The sequence below is a fragment of the Pezoporus occidentalis genome, unplaced genomic scaffold (assembly GCF_034315485.1).
Source record: "Pezoporus occidentalis ecotype Australia unplaced genomic scaffold, CSIRO_AGI_Poc_V1 ctg22, whole genome shotgun sequence".
Lineage (NCBI taxonomy): Eukaryota > Metazoa > Chordata > Aves > Psittaciformes > Psittacidae > Pezoporus > Pezoporus occidentalis.
This window is the reverse complement of record NW_026914072.1, coordinates 91,883-104,553: the sequence shown is the minus strand read 5'-3', so window position 1 is coordinate 104,553 and position 12,671 is coordinate 91,883. Positions and strand designations below refer to the sequence as shown.

At 42.5% G+C, this 12,671-nt stretch overlaps 1 protein-coding gene across 2 annotated transcripts; it reads right to left on the bottom strand.

Moving 5' to 3' along the window:
* Positions 1-246: 246 nt before the first annotated feature.
* Positions 247-12,455, bottom strand: WEE1 (WEE1 G2 checkpoint kinase). Of its 2 annotated transcripts, none has more exons than XM_062620118.1 (11): positions 12,240-12,455; positions 8,131-8,339; positions 7,635-7,701; positions 7,379-7,551; positions 6,292-6,413; positions 5,486-5,632; positions 4,926-5,021; positions 4,760-4,845; positions 4,359-4,529; positions 4,123-4,268; positions 247-1,635 (listed from the first exon to the last, which is right to left on the bottom strand). In XM_062620118.1, the coding sequence occupies exons 1-11, from the start codon at positions 12,291-12,293 to the stop codon at positions 1,485-1,487; spliced, it is 1,422 nt and encodes a 473-aa protein (XP_062476102.1). In that variant the 5' UTR covers positions 12,294-12,455; the 3' UTR covers positions 247-1,484. The 2 variants fall into 2 exon arrangements, with proteins under 2 accessions (XP_062476102.1, XP_062476101.1); XM_062620117.1 differs by lacking the exon at positions 12,240-12,455 and adding an exon at positions 10,392-11,234.
* Positions 12,456-12,671: the final 216 nt, after the last annotated feature.

Here is a 12,671-nt window from a genome sequence, read left to right as displayed (position 1 = left end):
AATCTTTTCAACATGTAGTATCATTTCTGAAGCTGTAGAGACAGACTGCTAGATACTAATGCAGACTGTAGTACTTCCCTCCTACAGTAACTATCAGAAAGTATGCCATCTTCCACTCTCACTAGAGGGAGCCACAGGCATTACACAGGAGCAGGAAGCAGATCTAATCAGGTCTTGCCATAGTATATTCCTAACTCAGTATTTTATTTCCACAACTATAGGGCTAAATAAGCGTAAAAGACAACATTAAACAAAACTTTTAACTTTAATATTCAAATTCAACACTAGTAAGAACAAACAGAGCACAAATGGGAAACACTGTTTAAACTAAAATTAATGAAGAGACAAGCCACTAATTAGAACAGTTCTATTTTTTAGCAACATCTGTCAGCCTAGGTCCAACATCAGTACAGATTCTGATGGCCACTTCCTGTTCATTTTGGAACTTTGAATAGTTAATCTTTGTCTGTTGGCATGTCAAACTGCAGTTTCAGTAAAGTATACTATAAACACCAAACTTATGTACATAAACAGTGAAGAACAACTTGAACACTTACACTAAATAATTATTTACAAGTACTCCAACATTAAAAAAAAACAACAAAAAACCAAACATAAAATAGCCTCAAAGAATGACAAGTGAAGAGAATAAAAACACGTAAGAGAACCTTATTAGAAAGAATTACAAAACATCAATAGCCAAGACATTAACAATTGCACTACACTAATACAGAGCCCAAATATTAAATTGGTGCATTATTTCACAATGCACTAGCTTTGAGAGAAAAATGCTGCCTTCACTAAAACGCAGCTTAATTTGTTTCACGTAATTGTTTTTACAAGAAGCCTATTAACACAATAATGATTGTTTTAATGCTACAGTTTACAGCAAGGACAACAAACTAAAAATAGCAGCAGTTCCACTTGGCACTTAATTCCACAGGTTTCTAAGCTGTGGTTTATGCAATGCCTACAAAGTGCTCCCAGTTGAATATACAAATAAAATTCACAATAAAAGTTTACCTGACATCAGGTACATTGAGTGTAGGTGGCCTTAAAGCCAAAAACGTATTCCCCTCTGCTCCAAAAGTATCAGTAACTACCAAAGCAAGGCCCCCTCCCTCCCTCTTAAAGATCATTAGGGATATTACTTCTTATTACGATGCCGTAACGCTACAAAGCAGCACACCACTATAGTGGTTAACCCTGGGACAATGTAACATCTAACAGTGTAACTGAAAAGCTTATGGACTAACATCCAGGATCTTCTATGGACAAGATAGTAACAGAGTCCATTAACTCAAATGGTTAATACAGCTTATCAGCCATATTGTACAAGAACGAACCCAGAAACAATTTGTGTAAAACTAGTGACACTGACCAAAGACAGGACAAGAAACCAAGAATTGAATTCTTTCAATTCTTTGGGCTTCAGTCTGGTGGAGATGCTTAGCCATCCTCAGTAGTTCTTTTATACGTCATAGTTAGTATATAGTAAGACTAACTGAGCGGTTCATTTTCTTTCCAATGAGTCGAGATGGTCTATTTTGTGTTGTAGATCTAGTTGTCATTCTGTCAGTGAACAGTGCTCGCTCCTCAGCTGCAGCCTTTGCCATCTGTGCCTTCTTCAGCTCTCTGTAAGACATTGAGAGAGTCACACATATGCAACGGTAGCAGTAAGGACTACGGGCGTTATCACAGCAAAAGCATTTCAAATGAATTACAGCAGTTTCAGAACTTAAGATCTGCCATCAATTTAGGTCATACTAAGACCATTATCATTCACATCTACCTGTTTACAACCCAAATGACAGAGGTGGGATGTCCGTTACTCATCTAGATGTTACTTCTTTTAAACAAGGGAAGGAAATGTCAAATTCACATAACTTGGTCAGATTTCAAAACCCATCCTTTTACAAGCAGCTCAACACTTCACTTACCAGAACATGGTAGGATGCTGTTTACTTTCTAGTACAAGCATGTGATAAATCACCAAAGAGCTTGTTACTGAGGTTTGCCCAAATGAAGCATTCATTCACAACTGAATTTTTGTGGAAGATTCAGACAGAGAGACACACACTTAGATTAACAAAGAACACAACCAGCAACAACTCAGGAAGCATCCTTTTCCCTTTGCATTACCCACATCAAGGCTTATCACCAACTAAATCTTTTTTTGCCTAACAAATAAATTTGAGCCCAAACCTGCAAGGCTGAGTCACTGAAGGTATCATAGGTCATTGTCACTGGGCAATATTCTCTCAACTATTCTGTTTCAGAGAATTACCAGTATTCAGTCTGAGAAGAAAGTTACATAAAACTCAGGGGAAAACTATTAAATAGTCTGAGTAAAGAGCAAATTTATCTTGATCCACTATTTCCCCACACACTCCTTTTCTCCTTTCCCTAAATGCTAACTTATGGCCAAGTGTAATATTTCCACATAAGCTTTTCTTTCTTCTATCCCAAACTACTCCTCCTCAAAGAATTTTCTCTACCATAAGAACTAGCATTTGTAATGTCACTCGAAATCTGGATTTAAAAGCAAGATCAAATTTCACAAGTTTGCTGCACATTGGTGTAGGTGTATTTAGTTTTAAGTTACATACTTTACTTTAAAAAAATACTCCTGTTCTTGTCAGCCAAAGTATTATTCACTAACACCAATGCCCCATCTAATCCTCCCCACATTAGCACTGTGTCAGTTAACTGCAAGAGAATGCAATCAATTTTTAATTGTCTTCCCTAAAGACTAAACATCAGTCACAAACGCATATGTGCACAGCCACCCACCACACCATTACCAGGACATAAGTTTTATAATATACTTCCATTCTTTTCTAGAAGTCTGATCTTGAATTCTTCCTTCCCCTGAATAAGACAACACAGTAGAAAAGCACTTCCCTACAAGGATTCCTTTCACGGATGGTAACTTACATACCAAAGTGGTATCTTAAATGGGTCAAAATGCAAGAGGGTTAAAAAAATAAAATAAATAAATCCCAACAAGCAAAATAAAACCACCTCAACTAATTTATAGAACACTACCCTCACAATGCTAATAATTACTATGGAGAATTGTTCTTTTTAAATCATTTTTGGATTTACAGTTATAAGGATGTACCCTACTTGATGCCAGGCAAGAAACAGTCTTCACAAAATATTAACTTTGCCTATTTCCCCTTTCACATACAATACATGTTGTCTTTATAAAAGCAAGTTACCTCAACAAAACTGACCACCAATCTGCACAAACTGTCAAATTATTCTTTCTGCAGTCAGCGTAATTCAAAATAAGATTATAAATATAACCATCTGAAATGGAAAGTCTGGCTACATTCAGACTGTAGCAGTGGCAAGATAAGCAGCAAGCAACAGAGAGAATCCAAACGCAAAGCTGGTTATCTTTATTCAAAATGAACCAGTCTGTAAGTAATCTTTGTTGTATATTCCCTCATAGAAACCTGCCTGTTATGCATAACACATGCAAGGTTAACTGTAGTGAAAGATTTATATGACTTCTTAACTTACTAAACTCTTCCTCTGAAACTTATGCAGGAATCAGACTTTCCTAAAGGGAAACTCTTCTTTAAAGCTTTAATTCATAGTTGAGTGTTTGAGCAAGGGGTAGGACAAGATGACCTCATGATGAAAATGATTCTCTGGTAACTGGATAACACTGCTGTATACAAGTCATATTAATTCAAAAACATTCCTGATGTGCCATTCCATTTAACTTCAAAACAGGTCATTTAAGTCATGTTTTCCAACATGTTTCAATGTACAGACTACCTAGGAAAACATATAGATGTAAATTACACTCTACCTGTCATGAAAGCATGGCTTATGCTTGAAAAGTTTTTTAAAAACCACAATGTTTCTTATGCGCTGAATACTAATAGTGCAGTTGTGATTCCCTTAGAGTGTTCAAGAAGTTCCTTCTATGAAGGAAGTTCCTTTTGAAGTTAATTAACCCATTTTGTACACTCAGGTAAGTACATGCATACAGATTTGTGGACTTCATGCACAAACAAGGACAGTCCTGCTTTACCATCACTCTACTATCATATGAAAACCCATTAGAAATTAAGTTATATTTAAGGTCCCTGAGGAACTACTTACTTCTGCAAAAGTGAATTTTTGAATTTTTCAGCATTCAGTTCTATCCGGAGCTGCTCTGCACTCTTTTTTGCAGCAGAGAGAAGCACTGAATGCTTGACTAGTGCCACAGCTGAAGGCCTTTTCTCTGGATCAGGATTAATCATAACCTTGGAAAAAAGAAAACAAGGCATTCTAGTTAAGGCCAGTAATACAGTAAATTACACTAATCAGTAAGCCACCAATAGAAGAGTTCTTACTTTTAGTAGGTCTAGTAATTCTTGAGAAAGCACTTGTGGTATTCTAGGTATTTTTCCTTGTCGAATTTCATGCCATTGGTCCCCATTAGATGGAAGTGGTTCAGCCCCAGCAGCACAGACAACAGTCAGAGCAAGAGCAAAAATATCTGCTTTTGGCAAATGAGTGTAGTTCTTGGGGAAAAAAAAAAAAAAAATTTACTAGACATAACCCCCAGAAGAAATTTAACAGCTCAACTATTCAGCACTGAACACAACTACAGTATTACAAGTACTACCAGAGTTCAAAGGGAGACCATTTAGGAAGTTTTCCCCTCAGCAAGGAGGCAGCAAACAGCAACTTAATACTCTAAGCAAAACAGCATACAGACTAACATCACTATTTTCCCCAAACAGAACATTACCTCTTGTAGAACTTCATTTGCAAGAAAACGGCTATCACCTTCCTCCACTTGTGGACTAGATACTCGAGTTACATGACCAAGGTCACCTACAAAAACAGAAGAAAGCTATTTTTTCAGAAGAAAAATAAACAATGCAATTCTTTTTAGCATGTGTGCTGCTTCTCACCTATTTTAAATATGACTCTATCAGATGACCAGTCATCATCATCACCTTCTTCTGAAGTTATGCTTGGGACTGATGTCCGAGATATGAAAATATTACCTGAAAAAGAGCAGATTTGTAAAAAAACAAAAACAAAACAAAAAAAACCCGCAAGCAAAAAAACAAAACAAAAAAAACCAACAAAAAAATCCCAAGAAACAAAAACAACAAAAAAAAATCCAACAAAAAACCTCACCACCAAACCGCAACTGTCCAATTTCTACTTCATCTAGTTTCACTGCAGTAGTTGTATACATACACTGTTTTGCAAGAAACTGTAACTTACTCTGGCCCCTCTGCTGGGAGGGGAGCCAAGTGTTATGCAAGTAGAGTTAAAAGGACCCACTATAAACGCAACAACAGTTTAAGTTTGCCAGCCAACTTTGTAACTGACATCTTTGTACTGCTGTTTAGAACTTCAGTGAAAAATTTACAGTTAGTAAGGTGTGGCTAACTGCTCATTTTTCTACAGCAGATTAACTGAGGAAGTTGTCAATACAGAGCAAAACATTTTACAGACTTACTGGGCTTGATATCCATATGTACCAGTGACATTGAATGAATGTACTTTAAGCCACGAGCCACCTGAAGTAACAGGTCCTTCAGTTCTGGTTCAGTAAAATAACGCATATTCCTGTAATTTTCACTTATGGCATCTGCTAAGCTGCCACCTAAAACAACATTAAAGAAAACAACATAATTATTTTACATCAAACAGTTGACAAAATGACAACTTGCTTCCAAAAGTATGTACAATTGGCTCCCAAAATAAACAGTGAATATGTATCACCAAGAACCTGCTCGTGATGCACAGGAATGGATAAATCTAGTGCTGCATCTCCCTTTTGTAGCCATAGAAAATAATAAATTATTTTTCTGCCGTAGTTGCCTTGCAAATTAACAGGATACCAACACAAGGGAAAAAGATCTCTTCCCTGTCTTCTAAATCTCTGGCAGGGTATCAACCATATCAGATGCTCCAGAAACCAGGGCCACCTCCCTTTTAAAAAGAAACCCACTGGTAATTCTCTATTCCAGCTTGTACTATTGTCCAGAGAGAGAACAGTTGCTGCCTGCAAATGCCTCACTGTACTTCCAATATTCCTGAATGCTCAAGACGTTGTCTAAAATTTCGTGCAGGTTTTGCTTCATGGATCTGATATGCCTTTTCAGAACATGAGACACGTTTGAGACAATAATGTATGTGCTATGTGTAGGGCAATCAATTCCTAACTAGTGCTAGTGCTAGGGATTTGTAAGGACACCTATATAACTTAAAAAAATTGATTTTTTTAAAGGAAGTTCAGAACAAGCTGTAAACTTTACTTACCATTGCAATATTCATTCTGTATAAGCATATGATCATCTTCTGCCCACGCTGAGTAGTATCTTACTACATGAGAATGCTGTCCCAGAACTGCGTGCGCATAGACTTCTCTTAAAGCATTTTGCCTGGTACAGTCATAAAAATAACAGCACTCAAGAGTATTATGAGGTTGAATTAGCCTAATTTCAGCTTGATAGAAACACTCATTATAATATCATGCACCACTGCAAGCTGAGGTTTCTAATAAAAACCTTTATATTCAGTTCTGAGGCACCTTAAAGTGGATTTGTAGTTATATTCAAATAGCTAAAATAATTAACATTGCATTGAAGGTCTAAGCATATAGAACCCCAGGTTTTGTTGTAGATAATTCTTGAGGGATCTACCACTTCCATGACATACTTTCTAATCAACAAGCTTTGAGAAGCATCAGTAAAGACTTAGGAAAAAACTGATGATCATGAGCCAAGAATATGACTGAACTCAAGATTCACAACTTTTTGTATGTAAGTCTGGTATGCAATTTTGAGCAAGTCAAACTTGTGGAGTTTTATATTAATAGTTACTATTAGAACACTTAATTATTTAATAATTATTTGATTAATAGTTACTAGTAGAACAGTGAGGAGGGAAAAAATGTCATGAATCACAGACTCCTTCACAAAAACCAAAACAAGTCCCAAAACTGAATTGACATGTCAAGTTGACAAGGATGAGGACCTAGTTGGGAATATTGCTTTCCTTTCATATGCCAAAGGATCATCACTGCAGTTTATTTGTACAGTCCCTCCTGCCATCAATGCAAGTATTATTCTTACTCTGCAGACTAGAACAATAATTGGGACAATTATAATTGGGATAACTGGGACAAGTATCTGCTAGAAAAAGACCAGCTAACCTGTCCTCCACAGTACTGCACACTACTCGTAAAAACACATAAGTGACTTCAAAACTGTATCTGTTTTACATTTAATTCATGCGTATTTACACTTTTGCCTTAAATTACTTCCCTAGACACCAATACAAAGAGACACGGGAGGAAAAAGTACCAAGAAGTGGCTTTTAACTTTTAATAGCAGGAAACACTCACTCATCCACTGAGCCAGCTAAGGGTTTCTTGGATCGCTTTATTGCATAAATACAGCCGTCAAGTCTCTTCACACATTTAAACACAGAGCCAAATTCACCAGAGCCAATCTTCTCCAACTCGTGAAATTCTGTTGCATACCGTGACTTCATATTACTTTCTGTTATTGTTATCCTCTGTAAATATTAGAAAGGCAAATAGTTAGATCTGGAGATACATAAAATGCCAAATGTAGTATCAAGACCTAAAGACTAATCACCTTAGCTGGTCTGATCGTTTCATCTTCAGGCTCTCCATCACTTGCTTCCATGTCCTCTCCACAAGAGCTGAAATTCACAACAGTTATTTTTGCAGAAGTAATGTGGCTTAAGTAAACTTAAAACTGAAGTCTAGCAGCTGTTGATAAAATTAGATCTCAGTGAAACCATTATACCTAAGTTTAGTTGAACTAGTTGAATGCTAGACATTTCATAAGCGCGAACTCTTATATAAGGGTACCTGGTTTTTTCCTCCTCAAGACTGTGTGCATAGTTTATTCAGTAAGGTAAAAAGACTGTAGGTCACAGCCTTGTCTATACTCTCTATATATTAATCAGAAGATCTAGTGCTAAACGGTTATTTCATAATATCTCAAAGCTGATACTTTTAAAAGTTGCAAGGAAAAATACTTTTATAGAATCAATTTGTAACAAAATTTTTCCAGCTAGAAGTAGTTCTAAAGATAAGCTTAACAAAGGAAGATAAAAGTTACGCACTCATTCCAGTGTGTTCTCTTCCTCCTACGACATTTTCCTTCAGAGTTGTGAAGAAACATGGAATCAGGAGTGAAGGGATTGATGTTCACGTGAGGTGTTCGTCTAATATCATCGTCTTGCTTCTCTGATTTCCCAACATTCATAAATAGAGAGCCCCCTCGAAGTTTAACTGAGCTGGAGCCTATTCCTTGTGCTTTAGAAAGCAAACTCTGAAATTATAGGAAAAAAAGACATTTATAAAATTATTAGGCTTTACGCTCCACACATAAACAGTTAAATGAAACACTGAATGTTAGAATAGTTTTTAATAGACAAGAAAGATTACAAAAGCAGTTGTTTTTCTATCTTTAATCATGTCATCACCTAAGCTTCTTGGACAACTCTTTGTCCATGAAATAAACTCAGACAAAACTCACAGACCATTCTGTGCTGTATCACCGTGATTTTCACATACAAGATTTAGAAATTAGATCAGACATAGGAAATTATCTTTGGTGACTACAAATTTAGGTGGCGATTAATACTGATGCACAGATGCCTCTTCATGAGCCTTCAAAAAGTTGCTCAAGAACTGACACCAGTATTATGCTGTAAATTCAACATCCAGGCCAGAACTTTTTGGTCATGATTTGTCAGACCAGGTGTCTTCCAGGCACATGATGAAACTTCCCCAGTTTGCACCCCCCCTCTCCTGCATCCTGGCGATGATGCCAAACACTGACCTACTGGATCCTAGTGCCTAACACCTTTCAAAATAAAGAATTAACATAACTAAAGCCTAAACCACCATAGGAAAGAAGGCTCAATGCTTGGAAATCTCAACTGCACTCTCCAAATATGGAACAGATGAAGAGCTTTAAATCACTGCTTCAACACATGTTTCAGTACTTCCACTGGATACCCTGGCCAACTGATTCCTCCAGATTCCAAAAGTAACCTCTTCAAGATAACCCCTGTAGAATTTGGGCACCTAATTTAAAAATTCCACTGACAAGCAGGGTCAGGACCTTGTTTTGGTGTCACAACAAGCCTCTTGCATCTGTAAAGTGTTGCTCCTTACTCGATACAAGATCATCACCAGTTTTACAATTTCCAAATAAGTACCGCTCATTTCTACTAGCGAAACCTCACTTAAGATGGAAGCTGTAGAAAAGCAATTAACAAGGTTGCCTTCCGCACCTTAAATCAGTTGTTTTCGATCTACAGGCTACAGACCTCTAGGAGATTATCCCTGGGGATTATCCTCAGATTACTTCTAAAGGGCTATATGAAAAGTAATCAGGAAAGCAAGTCTATTGTCACTAGATTTAAATTCACTATACCGTGTTTTACATGAATGCCGAGTTCAAAAGTTGAAATGCCTTACAAAAGTTTGTTATTGCCAGAGTTAAGAGCTACCCATCCCTTAAAGCTTTCAAATCCATTAGTTTAACAGCATCGGCTACTCAAACTGCCTTTTACGTTTCACAAGGAGTGCAGACACTGTGCTGATGCTGGCACACCGCGCCAGAACAGCAAAGTCACTCGAACGAGACATATCGATTAGACAGACACACAGGGCAAACTCCAACTCAAGCTTTAGCTTTCTGTTTACTAAGGGACAAATGCCCCCACAACACTAAAATACTTATTTTAAGAGTTCACTATTGTGCTTTCACCTTTTCTAGTATTTTCCCCACAAAACACAGCAAACGCAGCGTACTTATCCATGTATAAGTCGTATACATGAAAGTGTAAAAGTGTTTTTACGCATGTACCCTTTATGTATATCGCGGGGTGTGCCCCAAGCCCCGTTACTCTACGGGACAAACCGCAGGTTTGCGGGTGGCGGCCCGGCGGCAGGCAGCCACTACTGCAGAGCGAGCCGAGCGGCGAAGGCCCCAGCGGGGGGGGCCCCGCCCGGTCGGGTTCAAGGAGCAACGCAGCGCGCGACGCCCACCCGCTCCCTTCCCCCCCTCCCCCCCCCGCTGCTCCCTGGCTTGGGCCCACCGGGGCGCGCAGGCCGAGCGTCTGCCCCCGCCGATTACATAACCGTAACGGCTGTGGGCAGCACCCGGGCTGACGCCAATTCGCCGTTGCGGCCAGGCGGGGTGGCGCAAGCGGCTCGCGGGACGGGCTGCGAACCCATGCGGGCCCCCATAGCCCGTCAACACCCGCATTTCAACCTCCGGGCGCGGCGCCTCCCGCCGCAGACGAGGCCAGCCCCCCCGCCCCGGGCACGCTGCTCCCGGGAGGAGATCGCGGGGCGGCCGGTGGCTCACCTTGGGAGTGTGGGGCGTGTCGAAGAGGCGCAGCTTGCGGAAAGTCTTGTGAGGCGGAGTGCCGGGGTAGTCGGGCAGCGGCGAGCTGGGCTCCTCGCTCCGCACCCGGTATCCACTAGCCGCGGCGCGCGGCGGGGAGCCATCGCAGAAGCGGCGGCCCTTGTGAGGGGGGGGCGGCGAGGGCGAGCCGGCCATGAAATAGGTTCCGGGAGACTTCACCGGAGAGGAGCCGAATCCCTCCTCCTCCCACGAGTCCCCCTCGTCCGGCAGCGGCGCCGCCGCGGCCTCCATCTCCTCCTCCTCCTCCAGCAGGGGCGGGTCGCCCCGCGCCGGGGTGCGAGCAGCCGAGAGCGGCGAGTCTGCCTCCTGGAAGGCCGAATCCGCCTCCTGGAAGGCCGAGTCCTCGCCGGTGCTGTTGCAGCTGCTGCCGCCGCCTTCCTCCTCCTCGTCCTCGTCCTCCTCCTCCTCGCAGTCGCTGTGGGCGCTCAAGAACAGCAGTTTCTGCCGGATCGGGGCAGCCGCCCGCCGGGCCGAGACCCGCCGCGGCGGCGCCGCCTGCTGCAAGCTGAGGAAGCTCATGGCGGCCCGCTGCGAACCCCGCTGAGGGCCGCGCCCGCTGTGCCTGCGCTGCCCCAAGTCTGCCGGGCGCAGTACGCACCTGGGTGTAACGCTGCCCCCAGGCACGGCTCACCTCACGCTGTTCGGACTCCGCGGCTTTCCCGCGACCGTTAATCACGTGGCACACGCGCCAGCCAATCATGCCCACCCACTCGGTTTGAAAACACCGAGGGCGGGGGCGGAACCACACACGGCCGCGTCACGGGGCCCTTTGGCGCGAACGCCGGGAGCGGTGGGGCGGGGGCGGGGCGGGGCTCAGGCACCCGAAGCCGGCCCCGGTGCGGACACACGTACGTGTCAGCTCGCAGTGGCGCGGGCGTGCGCCATCTTTGCCGCGGGCGGCGGTACCGCCCAGGAGCGGGCGTTGGACGGGCGGGGACCTCGGGCTGCCCGGCCCTGCCCTTCCGTGGCCGCAGCGACCCGCTTCACAGCAAGGCTGTTCTGCTCCCTTTCGGTTGGTTGGAACGCACAAAAATCTCGTGGCGCCCCAAACCAGTAACAATTCCCATTAGGCCAGTTAAAGACGGCATTTTTTAGCTAAGCCGTAAAAACAGTACATTCCAAATAACTCGATTCAGGTGATTTACAATGCAGTCAAAACCACAGGAGCCTCAAATACAACACCTCACGCTGTTAGCAGTAACTCCTACAAGACACCAAAAGGAACTCGGCACAGTAAACGTGACTTACCGAAGGTGCCATTTATCAGGCTGTCTCCCTACACGTGCCAAAACAGTCTCTCAGCTTCATTTTCCACCTCTTAACCACCTCGATGAAACGTATCACAACAAAGCCACCAATCTTCTTCCTGTACCAAATCACCTTAAAATTAACGCCCTGGGTAATAAAGGTCCTGAAAAATTAGGCTCTTTCCAGCCACAGGAGCTGGGAAAAAAAGCCTGGTGCATGTCGCTGTATGAATTTCCCTGTCCTTCCCCACGCTCTTGGTGCAGCACAGCATCCGCCGGATGGGTTTGCCTCCCTGGCAGTTGAGGGGCACCTAGGATGCTTGGACTCCACAGCACAGCCCCTCCTTCTGCCAGCCTGTGCTCCTCGCCAGCCTCCTTCCCAAAGCCTACCTCTCACACCTGCAGGGCAAACCCTCATCAACTGCAAATGGCGCTCTTCTGCACAGAACAGCATGGTCTGGCTTTGAGTCGGAAAGCTTCTAAGATAATAAACCAGAACACCTAACACCCGGCCAATAGAAAGCGTAAGTTTGTACTTAACCATGTTTCTGTTGTTTGCTGATCTGTTGCTGGGTCGCTGATCCTCGATATCCATGGGCAGAAGCCTCAGAAGCAATGTGGGACATGGTTCCAGCTCCCATGGCTGTAGCCAAGGTACAGATGTTGCTGCTGCTGAAGGAAGAGCTGTGATCAACAGCAGGGCTCAGAGGCCCCTTTTTTTTTTTGCTGCCTGCTGAAACAGGACACCCATATGTCCATTAGGTAGTTATTTGTACACAGATTTTCCACTGAGGCACAAACCAAAAATACCAGAATACATTTTTATCCATTTTCAACACTGGTGCTGTTAATACAACTGCCGCTCTCCAAGTGCCCACATGCTTTCAGGAAGTAACAACCAACACAGGGATGCTAGTGTCCCATACTCTGCTACTGCTAGCAACTCCTCCTTTTTAAACCTTTTCTATGTGAA